General features: G+C 41.4%; 4 protein-coding genes and 1 non-coding gene across 5 annotated transcripts; 3 read left to right on the top strand and 2 right to left on the bottom strand.

Moving 5' to 3' along the window:
• Positions 1-310: 310 nt before the first annotated feature.
• P170DRAFT_t6 lies at positions 311-416 on the bottom strand. Its single transcript has one exon. It is a non-coding gene; the product is annotated as a tRNA-Phe (tRNA).
• Positions 417-680: 264 nt separating this feature from the next.
• On the bottom strand, positions 681-2,000 carry P170DRAFT_431676 (bZIP transcription factor). Its single transcript, XM_024848094.1, has one exon. The coding sequence runs from the start codon at positions 1,819-1,821 to the stop codon at positions 1,006-1,008; it is 816 nt and encodes a 271-aa protein (XP_024709212.1). The 5' UTR covers positions 1,822-2,000; the 3' UTR covers positions 681-1,005.
• Positions 2,001-14,096: 12,096 nt separating this feature from the next.
• Positions 14,097-15,445, top strand: P170DRAFT_431673 (uncharacterized protein). The gene is made up of 2 exons (XM_024848093.1): positions 14,097-14,250; positions 14,309-15,445. Exons 1-2 carry the CDS (start codon positions 14,132-14,134, stop codon positions 15,375-15,377), a joined length of 1,188 nt encoding a protein of 395 aa, XP_024709211.1. The 5' UTR covers positions 14,097-14,131; the 3' UTR covers positions 15,378-15,445.
• Positions 15,446-15,826: 381 nt separating this feature from the next.
• On the top strand, positions 15,827-16,470 carry P170DRAFT_6136 (uncharacterized protein). Its single transcript, XM_024855302.1, has 2 exons — positions 15,827-15,870; positions 16,001-16,470. Exon 2 carries the CDS (start codon positions 16,050-16,052, stop codon positions 16,368-16,370), a length of 321 nt encoding a protein of 106 aa, XP_024709210.1. The 5' UTR covers positions 15,827-15,870; positions 16,001-16,049; the 3' UTR covers positions 16,371-16,470.
• A 99-nt stretch (positions 16,471-16,569) lies between these two features.
• P170DRAFT_504785 (NADH:flavin oxidoreductase/NADH oxidase) lies at positions 16,570-17,896 on the top strand (the record flags this gene model as incomplete). Its single annotated transcript, XM_024854230.1, has 2 exons — positions 16,570-16,743; positions 16,799-17,896. The coding sequence occupies 2 exons, from the start codon at positions 16,570-16,572 to the stop codon at positions 17,894-17,896; spliced, it is 1,272 nt and encodes a 423-aa protein (XP_024709209.1).
• Positions 17,897-18,105: the final 209 nt, after the last annotated feature.

Raw genomic sequence — 18,105 nt, 5'->3', positions numbered from 1 at the left:
GTGTAGCTAAATATGGGTGTTTTTTACACTCACTGGCTTTCACCTGATATAAATTAATCAAGTTGTAGTTAAGATGGTATGTTGTTCTTGTTCCTATAGTATATGATGTTCCTAACTTCATTGAATATATATTTTCATAGAAGGAGAGTAGGTGTAAGTCATGGATAGATAGAATTCTTCCTGTATGTACAGCTAGCACTTTCTGCCCTGATTCCCTGAACTCTCACGCTAAAAGCAAACCCCACTTCCCGTCTCGTCCTCCTAGAAACAAAGAAAGCCAAAACGAAAGAGAAAAAACAAAAAAGAAGGATGGGATGAACCGGGATTGAACCGGTGACCTCACGATTGCCAGATTCCTGACTTTGAAATGACCGAGTAACTTCAGTCGTGCGCTCTCCCAACTGAGCTATCACCCCATTGGATGCTGACTGATACGCATAACCGTCTTATACCCTCCCTCCAATACTAACAAGAAAAAGAAAACAGTCCGAGATATGCCCGGATCAGCCCGACGAACGGACCGTGTGGCGCGGCGTCGATCGTTTCCGACGACGAGCGGGTGTCAGACGATCAGTTCCCGGAAGACGATCCGTGGGTGAGCCGGTGCCATGGCGTTTGTTTTTTATTTTTGGCGCATGGCAGTGTGGGTGGGCGGAAGTGCTGATTTGCGGGAGGTATATATTCTGACTGCGGTGGGGAGGTGTAGAGTTTGGCATTCGGAGTGAGGCGGGTTCAAAAGAGCCAGGATAGAACCCCGGATTGATTATAGTTATTTAGCAACTAAAGGTAGCGATCAAGAGAAAGAAAGAGTATGTGCAGCACGCTCGTCGTAAGTAATAGCAAACCCAGCAATTTCCTCCCAAACGCCAACCCGACCGATATAAGTAGATCGCTTCCGTAGCTTTTCGTAACGAGGGCATAGCTGCGTGTCAAGGAACGCCGTTCCCAAATATTTACAAGTGTAGAATTATTAATAGAGAAGGAAAGAAGATAGTCCGGCACGAATCAAGCAAAATCGACCATATCTTCGATGCTGGCATCCGAGAACAACGTGCAGGTCGTGCTCAGCAAACTCTGTTCGGAGTCTCGACGAGCGGTCTCAAGCTCTTGCTTCGCCTCGTCCGACATGTCCAGCGACCCGTCGAGGTCAAAATCAAATCCCGCCGACTTCTGCGTAGCGATCGAAGTATTGGGCGACGAGGACAGCGGGTCCGAGGGCGGGCTCAACTCTGGCGTCCGCAGGATCGGCTCCTCCTGGTGCGTCACATGGCTGACCATCTGCTGAAGGTAATTCTTGATGGCCTGGTCATCGCACTGCGAGTGTCGCAGGAGTTCATCCTTCAGGCATAAGACCTCCCCGTGGAGCTGGGCCACTTCGGCCTCGAGCCGTGCCTTCTTCTCCGCGGCCACTTGGAATTGGCTCTGCAGGCGCTCGGTGTTTTGTCGCTTCTTCTGTCGGCATTTGCTGGCGGCCATGCGGTTTCGTTCGAGGAATTTCTCCCGCTTTTCCCGTTCTTCTTTGTTGGCGTTGCTCTTGAGTCTGGAAGAGCCGCTGCGTCGGCCTGATCGCTTCGGGGCCGGTGGTTGGATGGATGTCGGCTCGTCGAAGGGCGGTTGCTGACGGGTGGGTTTGGCAGGCCACGAGGCAGATGGCCATAAGGACTCGAAGCTCTGGTCAGCACCTTCAACAGAAGCAGGTATTTCGAGCCATTGTGGTGCGAAAGGGTTGTTGAAGAAGATGGGGGAGGAATCGGTGGTAGGATCAGCGGCAGAGAGGATGTCGGGGCCGGGGCCAGTGGCGTAGAGGAGGTCGGCGGACATATTTTAGATTTTATCGTGTAATACGGCTGTCGAAAAAGCCGTTGTCAAATATCGTTTGTCCACGGAGAACAGGGACGAGAGCAGTGTGGAGGAAGCGAAGTAGTAGTATGGATTCGCCAGCAGTGTAGCAGCAAGACCCAAAGTCTAGACAACGCAAGCGTCAGCTAGCGACGGTCGCCCCCGTATAAATAACATTCATCGGGCTGGAACAATGAGGAAGTCCAAACAGCAGTGGGCTGCCAGTCACCGCCAGCTGGAAGTTGTATCCGTCATAGACTTGCGGCATGGACACATCGCGATGGCCAGTGATTGGGCGGAGAATGACGCCGGAAAGCTTGCGCGGGTGGATCTCCCCACGTCATTGTATCCCGCAGTCTGTCGTCCTGGCAAACGTCGTTGCAAACGCCGAGGGCCGACGTGACGTTGGCTGCTCCAGCTTCAACTCAATCCCATCGCCTGGTCCCGCCTCGGGATTGCCCACCTCCGTTGTGGTGGTTGTGGTGGTTGATGCCACTGGCAACGCTAAAGTTTCCGGGGAGGGACTCCCCCCGACACTTTTCACTCTATTCTACCGGCTGCTTTGGCTCTCCAACTGGGAGGAGTCTCCTACAGACCCAGTCAGTGAGACATCCTTCATCCTCCTCCTGTGAGCGTCCCTCCTCGGTCGGCACTTCTCCCCAGGCAATGCGATAACCAGACCAACGGTCGCAGCAGACAGGTCCAGAACATGGCGGCAGGGGTTCGGACAGGAAAACGAGGCGGATCCGTCGATCAGCGATTAGATAATAATGGCCAGGATCCTGATCGAACGTTCCTCAGCCGTTGAGGGGCCGTGATTGGTTTGGAAGCAGGCCGATCATGCCGGAACCGTCCTCCATCTCATCATCGCTGGCCCGTGTTGGGAACCCGCCGCAACTGGTTTTGAGACGTTGACTACTGTTTGGGGTTGGGGACAGAAGTACGTCTTAATATCATGGTACTCCCGGTGGCGAACTTGTGGGACGAGCGTTGTCCAGGAATGCCAGGTTTTGGCCCTTCTCCCTATCCGGGTTCGAATATGTGGCGTCTGGCTGCTTGACGGTCGGAGGTTTTATGCAGGATTTGGGGTTGCATAGTGTCGATTTCTTGACGATTCACTCCGGAGATTTCACGTGGACAAACAACGGGATAAATTGTCATGTGGATTTCATCTTGCTTGAATCAGGTCGACGAGATCCCGGAATCGGAAAGAAAGCAGAGCTTTGAGGTCCTGCAGGGAACAGGGAGACTGACAGACTGGTGCCTGAGGCAGAAAGTGGACAGTCGCCACCGTCCCAAAACGGTCAGAATAGCGCTAGCCGCATCCGGAAGGTCCGAGAGTCTAGGCCTCGCTGCCTCGCTGCCCTGCTGCCTGAATTATATGTTGCCACTCGCGACAGCATCCGCGTAGATACGCTCTCCCTTTTATTGCTTTGAAAATATGTCAAGCTAGAACAATTATCCTTTTGACCATCCCCTAGATGCTGACACAAGATGATTCAAGTTTCAACTTGCTGTTTGGCCCCAAGTCCAGGTGGCCCAACAATTTGCCCCCTAAACAGCGCCCTCAATGCTGTAGCCGCATCAAGGCTCGAGGAGATCCGCGGGATTACCCGTCCATCAGCCTCAACGACAGCTGCTCTACAGATTCTCACGTGGACATTGGGAGCCTTGTTGTTGCAGTTCGGGTAGTGGAGCGCTTGATTAGTCAATCATCGCCTCGCTTATTTAAATGTCCGAAATCACGCAATTTGCCGCGTAATGAAATGAGGTCATAAAACAAGGATCTTTTCATCGATTTAACCCCTGAGAAAGTGATATAAATAGCCCTGAAAATTGCTTTAATAGAGATAAGAAGAGGGAGAGTTATTAATTGTTTTAACACGCGAAATTGTTATTCCTTTATAGCCAATGAAATTGTTTGTTTTGAATTGAAGTATTTTATTGAATTAGTTATTTCTGTAGTGGAATAAAATCCTACTGAATTTCTGCCACAGTTATGAGCCCGGTTATACTCAGGAATTGAGCGATTTTATTATTATTTTTGTTAAACCTATCCGAATTCCACCTCAGAGTGATTTATAGCGGTTTAGTAGAATTGTAAAGCGAATTATTAAGATATTGAATGAAGGACTATATTGAGTGGCCATATGAATACCGAAAGTATTGAAAAGAAAGCAGGATTAACTTATATTGAGCGAAAATGTCCTCTGAGAATGATATGGATAGTGTTATGAAGGTGAAAAAGATCCTTACCGGGATAGATGATTGGTAAGATTGGTATGAAGCTATAGAATATATGGTGAAGCTGTTGGATGTGTGGGAATATTTTAATCTAGATCTTGAAGAGTATTCCAATGATCTTATGAGGCTATTGAGGCTCACGCAGATTATTGATATAATAATATGAATCTTTTAATAGGATATTGATGATTGGAAGCAGAAAATGAATAGTATTGTGAAAGTAGAGCGGATGATCCGGGAGATAATTATAATAAGATCTCTGTTTTTTTTTTTAAGGTAAGAAGAAAGGTGAGATGATTAAGGCCCTGCGTATTTAGTATAAAGCGTCAGACAGATATCTCGAAGAAAAGGATTAAGCCAGATATATCTTGATTAAAGATTAATCTTTAAAGAAAGGAAAAGTGGAGGTATAGCTTGATGATTTTAACCACGCCTATATTGCTTTGAAAAGATAGAACTTATTAGAGAGCAGAGATAAATATATCCGGAGGGATTTCCTGTATATTATTAAAGTAGTATCTTTATTATTCGCGAACTTTTAGATGGAATTCGAGTTAAATAATACGAAATAAGAGGATTAGCTATTTTAAGACTTTATCGCAAAATATAGGAAACACCTGCTGAGAGAGGGAGTCAGGAAAAGAACGCCCGAATATTTTGTTATAGTCTTATTTAATAGTCAGAGTGATTAACCGCAGGAAGGATAAAAGACCTGTATCTGTAGAAAGAATTATTTTTTTAAGAAATATTAGTATTTTAATGCATTAATTTGTCCGGATTATTTTAAGCTAAAAAAAGGGATAGAGGACAAGATTAAGAAGGTGATTAAAAAGAATAATATGTATAGGAGAAAGATCGAAATAATTATTAATTAAAATACGAGAGGATCTAATAGTAGATTTTAAGATTAGTACTTTATAATGCTTGCTTTCAGCGTAGAACAGGAACCAACCTTAAAGAACTGTTTTATTCTTGATTCCGGAGTATTAGACTTCCGCACAACCCAACATAACCCGGACCCAACCCGGACCCAACCCGGGCTGGGTTGGGTTTTGGGTCGAAGACTCTGACCCAGCGTTGGGTCCGGGTTAAAGTTAGGTAACCCAGCCTGGGTCCGGGGCCCCAACTTAGGTTATAAATATAATATATATGCTAAGGCCCGTGACTACATAAATTATGCATTTTTTACTTGTAATATTAAGTATTTCCTTTATAACTAAATCGGGAGGAAGCAAGAACGAGAAAGACTGAAAGACTAAAATATATTAAAGAATTAAAAAACAAAGTATAATATACTTTTATCTGCGGCCGATATCTAACTAATAATACTTAAAGATATTATTATCGCGGCTCTTACGCTTCCGTCCTAACACCTATATCTGGGTGTTGTTCCTAAACAGCAGTATTTAGGCTTTACCCATCTTATATACCTCATCTACCTTATCTAGCCTTATTTTATTATTAATTATAGTATCCTGCTCTTTAGTATTATTAATTAGATCTATTTTAATTTTATCAGAATATTCATCCTTCTTTTCTTTTATAGATTCTATTTCCTTATAAAAGAAGAATTTCTTAAGAAGCTTCGCCTCCTGCTCTTCCATATTAAATCTTGATATACAAAAAAATAGTATTAACTTTTTAATTATCTGTGATTTTATTCTCCTTTAATAATAATAACAGATATCCTGAGTAGTATTAAAGAGCTGTTTAACTCCTGCGCTAGTTGCAGGGAAGGAGAGTATATCCCGCGCAAGGGTAGTAATTGCTGGAAAGCGAGTTTGGTGCTCTCTCTAGAATATAAGAGGTGTAATAAGAATAATATCTATTAACTAGTTAGTATATTTTAGCGAAGACTTAGTTTAAACGCACTGTTATTAAGGTATTAGGTTATTTCGTCAGTTACTGTATTTGGCTGTGCCTCACTTTTATCTAGCATTTTATTAAGCTTTGAGCTTAGCCGGGCTGTTAAGTAAGACCTGTCTAAAGACTGGTTATAAGTTGAAAGCTACTTTTAATATGGAATAAGAGCCCGTTAGAAGGACTTATAATAGATATCGCGCTATTTCTGATCTTAATCCTTTGTAAGGAAGAATTTGAACTTATTTACTAGTACTAATATTGTACTGATTACGTAAATATGCCCTTGGATATAATTAGTTTGAAAGTAATACTTATTAAGCTTTATCCGACCAGCCTCTAGTACATGAAGTATTTATTATTTCCACGGAGTATATTTTTATTATAGCTGCTTTATTAACTGCTTAAGGTGCTTAAAAAGTTTATTATAAATCTTAAACATATAATGCGCTATAATGTCTTAAGTCTTTAATAGTTAAGTTATATAGTTAAAGAATGGCTTAGTAATATAAAGAAGATAGTTAATCTGGCGCTACTCCTCTTCCTGAAGTAATATCTTTTCGCAGTTATACTCCGCATAAAACAGTACAAAAATACTGTATAGACGTTTTGCCTGACAAAGTATTAGAAATATTAAATTTTATTAAGTTCTTATATCTTAGATAGGCACTAGTTTCACACTTAATATCTAGAGATTATAAAATGTCTCCCGGCACTGAGGACTTGCATTTATATAGATTATAAGATAGCGGACCTTATTTAAGGTATAAGATATCTCTTGTCTTTAGTGCTGCGCGTTTGCTTAGGCTAATCTTAATTACTTTTTTATCTATTTTATTATAGCAGAATTATTTAGTAGAACTGCCTTAATACGATTAAGAAGCTGGTTAAGGCTAAGCTAAATAACATGAGCAAGGCATGGAATCCGGGTAATAATAATACTGTTTAATAGAGTTTGTTAAAGAGAATCTACTAAGGTCTTATTATTAGATATATTATCTGTTGTTAATCCAAACACTCGTGATTTAAGGTTATGCTCCATAAAAGTTTAAAGAATAACACTATTTAGGTTCACACTAGTGTGTGCCCCGTACAGAGGCTTAAACCTAAGTAGTATCTTGTGGTAGACCTAATTAGTATTAATAAAATAGCCTGTGATTGCTATAAACACTTGCGAGAATAGAAACATCCAGTAATTTAGTGTGATTGATATCTTTGCGCTAGCAGGTAGTGTTCGAAGAATATACTCTTGCTGGTCTTGAATAAGGCTTTTTAATTAATAATAGATTATATTAACAGAAGGGGTTATTGGCAGTGATGGGGCGCAGCAAGCCCGAGAAATAAGCTACTGAAATGTTGGATGCTTAATAAGATAAAATAGAAGCTGATTAAGCATAAAAAACTGTAAAATATCTTTTTCCCAAGCTTTTTGCGAGAAAGATATATCAGCAAATAATTCTCCCTAATATTAGTATATAAAATAAATTAGCAAAGTAAATATAGCTAGAAGTAGGTTTTTATAGAAACACCTGCGGAAGTAAAGGAATATATACCGCTCTTTAAAAATCCAGTTATTTCCGCTCTCTTCTCTTACTTACTCTTTAAACACCCAGCTGTCTTAAGGTGCTTCTGTATTATTAATATACCATAATATTATATTTTACTTTTTGCCTTTGGATTAACAGTATAAGGATACTTAAGAATAGCTTCACAATGTTGACACATGACCTTTGGTATACTATTTACACTATAAGTAATTTAGTAATAGTAGCTCCAAATCTCTGTATATTATATTAACTCCCAGTTAATCTTACTTTTTCTCTTAAAATCAGTCTAGAGCCACCAGTCCACCCAGTTATTATATACCATTCTATTATAGAGAAAAAAGGCCTTTTTTTAGTCGGGTCCAACGCGTGTAAAGAAAGAGGGGACTGCTAGAGGAATATTCGGTCGGAGAAAGTCTTGGTCGGAAATATCAAGTACGTGTTAACTAGTAAATAGAGTAGCTAGATAGTTTAATGATGTTAGATAACTAAAATTATCTATTTTATTATTATAAAAAGAGGATGTGAAGTCAGAGTGCTGATTTTGCGATATAATTAATTAGCCTGATAGATAACTAAGAAAGTAAGAGAGAAGGTAGATACCTATTAAGTAATAATTTCTAGGGGTAAATCAACCTTAAAAGTAGGGAGTGAATTAAAGTAAAAGCGATATATCAACTTTAGAAAGGCAGTATATAAATATAATAGGGTGTGATTGGTTTATAAGATCCACCTTTATATGGGTTGAACCCAAAAAATCTAATAAACCTAATAATAACCTAAAAAACCTAGTAATAACCCAGTAATAACCTAGTAATAACCCAAAGAACCTAAAAAAAACCTAATTCCCACCTTAACTTCCTTTTCAGATCCCTAAAAAATTTTAACCTATCTTACTGTAAGAATCTCGCAGGGGTAACTAGTTATTTTTATTTTAACTTTTATCCGGGAGGCGGCCCCCTGATAAGAATACTAAATAAAAATATATTATTTTTTTTATATCTTCATCTTTTCCCTAGCCTAGATTTCCATGATTAAATAGACTCTCTTCCTTTAAATTAAATCACCTTGTAATGCTTTTCGCAAAGAATAATAAGCTTTTAAAACAATATCCTTTAGCCCAGAAGGATCTACTAAATATTATATGTAGATTTGTAGTAAATATATATTTTTATAACCACTAGCTAGAATATAGAGTTTCTATATTAAGCTCTCCTAACCTACTCAATCTTAACATTTAAATAAGTAATTAACTATAAACTTGGTCTAGCCTAAAAGGATATAAAGTTATTTCGTGAATTTTCAAAAGATTCATACTACGAATATATGGTGATAGTTGGTATAACCTAAAACAGATGTAAAAAACAGTATGATATTTTGATGACTGAGTAGCTTTATAACTAAAATTATGTAAAGATTAGATTAAATTAGGTTAAATTAGGTTTTATTAGGGCCCCAGTATTAGATCCGGGTTGGGTCTGGGTTAGAGAAGTTCAACCCGGACCCAGGCTGGGTTAGGTTTTGGGTCGAGATCTTCGACCCAAGTTGGGTTATGCGGAAGTCTACGGAGTATTAATGCATGTATATAATAAGATCTCGTGATTCGAGACCCTTAATTAATCTAAAGAAGGTGATTTCAGAGCAGGTAATTTAATTATTAAGATTCTGGGTACTGGAAAGATCAGGATTTACCCTAATTACAGAGGCGAGAAAAGAGATTAAAAAATCTTACTAAATAATATTGCTTATGTCCCTGGATTGTATATAAATATCCTTAGCGCCAGACGTGTGAAATAGGCAGGCTATGCCTGGGATTTTAACGCGAATTATATCACGAGAAATAATTGATCTGTATTCTGCCTAAAGGATTATCCTTCTGGTTTATGGATTATTAAGAAGATAAGCGAGGATTGTTATGTTTTTACTATGTTTAGGGTTAATCCTGATCAGAACCCACGAAGGTTAGTAAGGCTTTAATTACTAAAAGGAAATATGGAAATTTGGCACTGAAGAATGGGCTATATTTATAAGGATGTTATTTATTACTTATTAAGTGCCGCCACAGGAATAGAGATATCTGATTTAGAGGAGAATTAAAAGGACCACGTCTGTAAGATATATAAGGTTTTGTACGCGCCTTAATAGATCTCCAGATGTCTAATAATAAAAATAACTAAGGTATTTAAAAGAGTCTATTTTAATCTGATTTAAATAAGGCCAGTAATTAACAAAATATAGTAGATTTTTTATTTTTATAATAAGTACTTATAATTTTATTTTGTCCATGTACATACTCAGAAAAATAGATGTATTAATATAATTAAAATATTTGTTAATTAGATGGAAAACTTGTTTAAAAAGTATATTAAGTTTTTTAAAAATAATAATAAATAAGCGCTCGGGAATAAGATTAAGGATTTCGAACAGGCGAAAGAAATTATACACGAATATTCTATTATTAGAACTCCGAATCAGAATGGCTCAGCAAAACACGCAGGATTAATACTGATTCTCTGCGTAAAAAAAATAATAATTAAAGCGAAATTACCACAGGACCTTTGGCCGTAGATATTTGTTTTTACTGCCGAAACTTTGAACTGTATATCTACTATAATATTAGAGTAGAAAACTCTATTTAAAGTTATTTATAAGAAGAAACCAAACCTCTCAGCATTCAGAATAATTGGCTGTATCACTTATATATGTTAAGAATAGGAAAGAAGTAATAGGATAGCACCTTATACTTATTAAAGAATCCTTCTGGGACCAGCTGCCACGAATATTTAGTATATATAGAATCTGAGAAAATAAATAGTAAAGACTGCGAGAGATGTTTAGTTTAATAAAATAAGATTTTATAATCCCACGCAGCTATTTTTAGAAGATTTTATTCGCGAAAACTTATTAATGCTGCTGGTTGAAGTAAGTAAGGAGTTATAAGGAGGCGAGGACCTTATTATACTAAGTAATTTAATAAGAGATGATAATCTTGGAGTCCTTGCGGCCTGTTAGTGATTTAAAAAGGTAAGAGATAATTTGAATAATACAGAAAATAATAAAATCAGATAAGATTTAATCCCTGTAGAGGAAATAAGAAGGTTAATTATAAAAATAAAAAAAAATAAGTGAGTTAAATCACCAGGGTAACTTACTAATAATTATCTTTTAATACCGCAGACTACTTTATAACCGCAGACTACTCTGTAATTATACTATATGTGATCTACCGGGATTAAATGAATGCCCAGAGGATTTAATGATTTTAAACCCTTACCGAGGCCCTTTGAGAGATCTCAGCTGCCTAGGGAGATTATAAAGACTCCTGTAACGCCTTAGCCAGAGAAAAACCCGCGAAGTAACTCGCTAAGCGAGATATTGGTGAGAGAACTTACTGAAGCCATGCCTGATCTAAAGACTGCTTAAAATCTTGATTTGTAAGTTTTACAGAGATCAGGGGATAGAGATAAAATAAGAATAAAAGTTAGAAGACCTTAAATGGAAGGATTAGAGTAAGAAAACATTCTTATGAGTTAATGTTCTTGAAATAAGTAAAAAGACCCTGATTTTATTATATACATGCTTTTTAATAATTTCACTGATAAAGAAGATTTTATTATTCTGCCAGAACAAGTTAAGTATATATTTTTAACTATTTTAGAGTTAGCAAATAAGAAGAAAAAATAATAGTACTGAAATAATCTTTCTTTACTACTAAAAACCTTCGCTGATATATATAATCATCTGCTGAAAGATGAATTTATTAATACTACTTGTATTAAGATTGGAACTCTATAATCTATAGATATATTTGATCTTGTACGTCAGGAATAAGTAAGAAATACATAGATTTTTTTACTAAAATAGGTCTTCACCTATAAATTTAATAAAAATAGTTATTTCGTGAAAGCGAAAGAAAGAATCTGCGTGAGAGGAGACCTAGAAAAAGATATTATTATTAATAATTATACTGTAACTGTGTTAGCCAGAGTGTTCTAAGCAGTTATAGCGCTTATAGCTGCCTTTGATCTTAATACTAATTAATAAAATATTATGAATACATTCCTGAATATAATACTTGAAAAAGTTATTTATATAAGATATCCGGATAGTTTTATTATTAAGAGAAGAATCTGGAGAATTAAAAAGGTACTTTATGGATTATAAAAATCGTCACGCCTTTAATAATAAGATTTAGCTATTATATTATTTTATTTTAGCCTAATTCCTGTCCCTAAAGAAAAATGCCTTTATATTAATAGATATATAATTATATTAGTCTATATTAATGATATTATTATTATTAACCTTCCTATAACTGAAGCGAGAAAACAGGCGAGATAATTTAAATAAGCACTTGCCGAGAAATATAAATTATATAATATAGAAGAAGTAAAATAGTTTTTGGGGGTCAGAATTATTCGGGATAGATTTTAAAGGAAAATATGGCTTTACTAGAATATATATTTTAAGTCCTTTGGATTAAAATATTATCTTAATAATCTTACTCGATGGCCAGAAACACCTTTATTAAGTATTTATAATCTTGAGCTGTATAAGGGTTAAATAATAGATTATTATATATATAAATACTTCTCGAAAATTAGATCCGTGTAGTTTCCTACAACGCTCACCCGCGTAAATATTATATATGCTATAAGCCGCCTATCTGAAGCGCTGAAGAACCTATTACCCGATTATTTAGCTGCTACAGATTAAGTTATTACTTATTTTTATATAACTTGTTATCTAGTGATTGAATACTCTGGATCTATGTTACAGAGCGAGATTGCCCTTGCTATTATAAATACCGCGTATGCTAATTACCCTGATAGGAAGAGTTCTGCGGGATATTTCTATAAGCTATATAACAGTCTAATTAAATAGAAATCAGGAAAATAACGCGCAGTGACTATTTTTACTACTAAGGCTAAATTTTTTACTTTTTCCGAGGCAGCCAAGGCCATATATTAATGAAGGAGAGTCTTTAATATAATAGGATTTGATCCCGAACACAATGTTAATATTTACTGCAATAATTAACAGACTGTATAATTAGTTAATATAGAGGATATTAAGTAGAGATCTAAACTATACTATATTAATATATACTGCTTATAGATCCGCCAGGAAGCGCAGAGAGGAGATCTCCGCGTGAAATAGATTTTTACTAACTAAATAATCACTGATAGTCTCACAAAGGTCCTCCCCGGTCAGAAACACCGCGAATTTCTTAGGATACTAAATCTTATTAATATTAAGGACCTTATTTTTGCTCAAGAAGATAATTAGACCTCGCTTGCTGATAAGGGGATGTGTTGTAGTTCGGGTAGTGAAGCGCTTGATTAGTTAATTATCGCCTCGCTTATTTAAATGTCCGAAATCACGCAATTTGCCGCGTAATAAAATGAGGTTATAAAATAAGGATCTTTTTATTAATTTAACCCCTGAGAAAGCAATATAAATAGCCCTGAAAATTACTTTAATAGAGATAAGAAGAGGGAGAGTTATTAATTATTTTAACACGCGAAATTGTCATTCCTTTATAGCCAATGAAATCGTTTGTTTTGAATTGAAGCATTTCATCGAATTAGTCATTTCCGCAGCGGAATAAAATCCTACCGAATTTCTGCCACACTTGTCAAATGTCAACCCAAGCCGCCTCAAGGCTGTCTACCCAAGGAATTGGCATTTCAACTGAACTCCAGGATCAGCTCCATCAGGGCTATGGATTCCAGCCAATCAACTCAATAACCTAATGATTTTATTCTGTCTAGGTTACTCCGGTATATAGGCCCTACAACCCAGAACCGCTCGCAGTATTCTGTCCTCTAGAAATACGTACTCGGCCCTGTATACCACAGCTAGTCTCACGCGTCACGATGCGCGGTACGAACCTACTACACAACCCGTGGTGGCCAAGATCATCCCTCCTCGGAGTGGTACAGGCCATCACCTTCCCAGCCCCGCGGTGCCTGAGCTATATGGGCACGAGAGCGTATCGAAGTACGAGCTGTCGAGTCATGTCGTGGCAGACGAAACGAGCGAGCTGCCTGGGACGGGGGTCTCGTTGAAGCAGGACGTGCCACCGAAGGAGTTGTTGCGGAGTTGCCAGGAAACGCTCCGTCTAGGGGAAGGTAGGATTTAAATTGGGTTCTGGTGTGGTTTGGGATGGGTGGATGTTGGACGAGATTACGCATTTGATGAGATGCGTGCAAGTTACTTTTCATTCGCATAATATTCTGGAAAGACTAAAACTTAATAGTTGGTATATCAGGGCTAGGAATATGGTTATCGGAATTCCAGAGAACATGATGATGTCAAGTGCACTACAGGGAATCCTGCAAAATATATCAGATGCCTACCCTAGTCCTCTATCCAGGGGCAAAAATAAGAGCTCTGCGAACCAGCGTCACTGCCTGTCATCGTCGAATAAAAATAAATCCCCGACAATTCTTCCTGTCAATGTTATTGGCGAACGCTTAACGTAGCGCCAATAGTGCATTTGGCCCCGAAAAACGACATGCTTAGCGCAGCTTGGCACGAGCCAGCGTGGGCTAGAAAAACGATCCTCCGCCCGGATCGAGAAGATCTCTTGACTTCGGTCTCCAGTCTCCAGTCTCCACTCATCCAGAGGCTGTCAGAGAATGTTTTCCGCACGCCGATGGCAGATCATCTGGTTGGTTTCATCGCTGATCTGGGCCTTGCAGGTGCATGGCAGAAGGCCCGTGCAGTCAATTGGAATCGACATAGGGCCGGGTATCGTGTAAGTGATTAATTAACATGATTAGCTGCGATTTGGATTTACTAATTGTATGGGATAGAACCGCAGTATATGCCTATGATACCGACAATGTCACGACCATAGCGACAGTCGTCGCTGACGCCGAGGGCGGGTATCGAGATACCATGATGCGATTATGGCTCCTGCATTTGCAAGAGCACCCGTCGCCGTTCACGAAGAATTCAAAAGGGTCGAGCACTAATATCCTCACGCCGATTTGGAAAGCCACTGAGCCCGCTGCGTCATTTATAGAACCTTACTTGCTTTATTTGGGCGACGTAGGCCTCCCGCCGTGGATTGGTTCTGCCGTGTCAATAGGACTCAGAGCTTTCAAGGTAGCAGCTGGAGGGCTTGACGCCGACAGTCTTAGCCCAATACCAGCGGAGGACATCACCAACGAATTCGTCACCGTACTGCGCCAGATCAAGGAAAAGGCACTGGAACATCACAACATACAGATCCGACACGCGGTCTTCAGCGCCCCCAGCTTCTTCAACTCGACGCTCACCGATTTGATAGTCGAAGCAGCACGGGCGGTTAGAATCCAAACGAGCCCTTTAGTTATCCCGAGGACGATTGCTCCGGTCTACGCGCAGAACGACGACCTCAAGGATAACAAAACCATTCAGTACCTGATTATCGACCAAGGCGAGTTCCACTGCGACCTGCGCACGACGCTCTTTGGGGACGGAACCGCAAATAAAGGGGTCATGATGCCGATGGAGCCGTTTGCCAGCGCCAGTATCAACAGGCAGCTAGCGACGAAGCTAATTAGCGAGTCGAAGGACATGCAGAGGCAGATTGAGTGGGGGGCGAATAGCGGAGACCTGTGGCAATTGATCCGGAAGGCGAGGTTTTTGATCCGGGATGACATCGACTCCGAGCTCATGGGAGAAGAGAAGACCGAGGACCACCATCTGGATGAGTATCCGCTGGACTTGCAAGGCTGGGGAGACGGGAGTGTCCAAGCCGTTCTGAAGTGGGAGGATGTGCAGAAGGAAGAGCAGGTATATATGGAGTCTCTGGGGCGAAACATTCTGCAGATAATGATTGCTGTGAGAGGTTTGTGTTTCCCCATGCGTGTGTTTAGTGAGAAGGTTTATGGTTAATCTGAAACAGGGTTGCGAGATCCGGCATACGCCAACGAGCATGAGACGCCGGAGCATGTCGATCGCGCCATCATCTTAACTTCGCATTATGATGGGAAGCTTATCAAGCAGGCTGTCCGTTCAGCACTTGGGGAGTCAGTGGAAATTATTGGTGGAGCAATACATGAATATGAATTGGCCGCAAAGGGTGTTGCACTAGTAGCCTTGAGAGCTCAGAAGAGAGCGAGTCAACCTGGGCAATGCAAGGGGCATGATGAGCTTTAAAGTATGTTTCTGGAAGACGGTGGCTTTAAGCCATCATAGGTAGGTCAAATAAATGGATGAGAAGTAGACATTGCTGACTGTTAAGTTTCAAAGTACTTATACTTCTGTGGACATGCATGATGAGGTGAGTATATACTCCTATTGGCCGCTAAAAAGGGCGATCAACCACAACACCGGATACCGCTTGTCTCCAATTTTCTATTCGATGTCTCCAAAAGGGGGAGCACTGGTATGTACTGGACCTAATTATCCGCGAAATGTCTGTTACGTCGCGCAGCCTTTATTGAGCCATGGATTTCCCAATCGTCCAGTTTCCGAGTTACAGCCAACACAACACCAGCTGGATCTAATCAATTCAGACACTCTTTTTTTGACTTCCACCGATCCAGCAAACATCCCAGATGCAAAATGTCGGTCAAAGCCGCCACCGGCGCAATGTTAATCATCGTCTCCACTTTTAACACTTTTTGCAGCCAAAGTGGATCAGCACCGAGTCTGAACCGAAGATTCCATTCCGTTCGCACACTCTGCCGGACCATTAGCCGAATACCTCAGATTCAGGCACTGGAAGTTTCCGCCCGGAGACGAATTCGACCGAGTTCGCGCCAAATTCGGAGACTTTCTGGACTGCGCGTACAAGCAGTCAGCATGTTGCTGCGCGGTGATCAGCGGCCTGGGCAAGCTTCACTGATTGATTCTTCAGCGGACTGTCCCAGGGGCTTGTCTTGAAAAATTTCAAGTTCAGGGTTTCTAATCCAAGGGCATAAGTTGCCGGGATATTAGAAATCAATTTGCAGATGTTTTGTCTTTGTAAACTGCTCTACACATATCCACTTTGTCTGGGGCAGTCTATATAAAGTAGCCATACCCCTGCTAGCTTCAATCCTTTATTCTCACGCTACTATAATCTCCACATACACTGTACATAATGGCGAACTGGCCCGACGTCCCTACCAAGCCCGCCGAGGGCATTTCGTACTTCACGCCCGCCCAGAGAGTGCCGGCAGGCACGGCGCGGGACCCGCAGACCAACGGAAAGCCCATCCCGAAGCTATTCAAGCCTCTCACCATCCGAGGCACCACATTCCAGAACCGCCTTGGAGTACGCACCCACCCCCTCTCCCCTTTCCCATCAACACTCCAACTAACCTCACCAGCTGGCTCCCATGTGCCAATATGGCGCCGACGACGGCCACATGACCCCGTGGCACCTCGCGCACTACGGCGCCATCGCGCAGCGCGGCCCGGGAATGATGATCATCGAAGCCACAGGCGTCCTCCCCGAAGGCCGCATCACACCCCACTGCGTCGGGCTGTGGAAAGACTCTCAAATCGACTACCTCCGGCAAATCGTCGAGTTCGCACACTCGCAGGGCCAGAAGATCGGAATCCAGCTGGCCCACGCGGGCCGGAAGGCGTCCACCGTCCCGCCCTGGCTGGGCGGCATGACGGCCACCAACGCTGTCGGCGGCTGGACCGACAACCTAAAGGCGCCCAGCGCGATCCCGTTCGCAGACGGCGACCCCGTGCCCAAGGCCATGACCAAGCAGGACATCCAGGAGGTGAAGGCGGCGTGGGTGGCTGCGACGAAGCGCGCGGTGCAGGCGGGGGTCGATTTCATCGAGATCCACAACGCGCACGGATACCTGCTTTCGTCGTTTTTGACGCCGTCGGCGAATCAGCGCACAGACGAGTATGGAGGCAGCTTCGAAAACCGCATCCGCTTGTCGTTGGAGATTGCGCAGTTGACGCGTGACACGGTCGGTCCGGATATGCCTGTTTTCCTGCGCGTCAGTGCCACGGATTGGTTGGAGAAGAGCAGGCCGGAGGAGAAGGGGTGGAAGTCGGAAGATACGGTGGAGTTTGCGCGGGCGCTCGCGGAGCAGGGATGTATTGATTTGATCGATATCAGCACGGGAGGTGTGCACAGTTCGCAGAAGGTGACGTCTGGAGCGGGATTCCAGGTGCCGTTTGCCACGGCGGTTAAGAAGGCTGTTGGTGATAAGCTGGTCGTCGCGGCGGTGGGTATGATTAACAACGGCAAGTTGGCTGATCAGATTCTCAACGAGGAGGATCTGGATGTTATTCTGGTGGGACGGGCCTTCCAGCGGGATACGGGTCTGACGTGGCAGTTTGCGAAGGACTTGGATGTGGAGATTGCGATGGCGGCGCAGATTCGCTGGGGATTCACAAGCTCCCGGAATGCGTCGGAGTATATCGAGCCGAACTCGATGAAGGCGTCGATTTTCGATTAGATTTGATTGTTTTGATGATTATAGCGTGATGATTGATTAGAATAGACTATAGACCGAGAATAGCATTGCATTTGTCCAGCCTGTTCAGTTGCTAAATGAGAGTAGTAATTGAGAGTAGAAGTCGCTGGAGCACCAAATAAAGCTATCACCCTACGACGAAAATAATGGAACAGAGTCCTCGTCACAGAACCAGTGTATATGTCCATTGG

This window comes from Aspergillus steynii, assembly GCF_002849105.1.
Source record: "Aspergillus steynii IBT 23096 chromosome Unknown P170scaffold_1, whole genome shotgun sequence".
NCBI classification, from domain to species: domain Eukaryota; kingdom Fungi; phylum Ascomycota; class Eurotiomycetes; order Eurotiales; family Aspergillaceae; genus Aspergillus; species Aspergillus steynii.
The sequence above is the reverse complement of the archived record's forward strand: the minus strand, read 5'-3'. Positions and strand labels throughout refer to the sequence as shown.

Bases quoted from the DNA above. Each gene is read 5' to 3' on its own strand.
- P170DRAFT_6136 (XM_024855302.1), top strand. From the start codon at position 16,050: ATGTCGGTCAAAGCCGCCACCGGCGCAATGTTAATCATCGTCTCCACT.
- P170DRAFT_431676 (XM_024848094.1), bottom strand. From the start codon at position 1,821: ATGTCCGCCGACCTCCTCTACGCCACTGGCCCCGGCCCCGACATCCTC.
- P170DRAFT_431673 (XM_024848093.1), top strand. From the start codon at position 14,132: ATGTTTTCCGCACGCCGATGGCAGATCATCTGGTTGGTTTCATCGCTG. The intron at 14,251-14,308 runs GTAAGTGATTAA...TGTATGGGATAG, and splicing joins GACATAGGGCCGGGTATCGT to AACCGCAGTATATGCCTATG.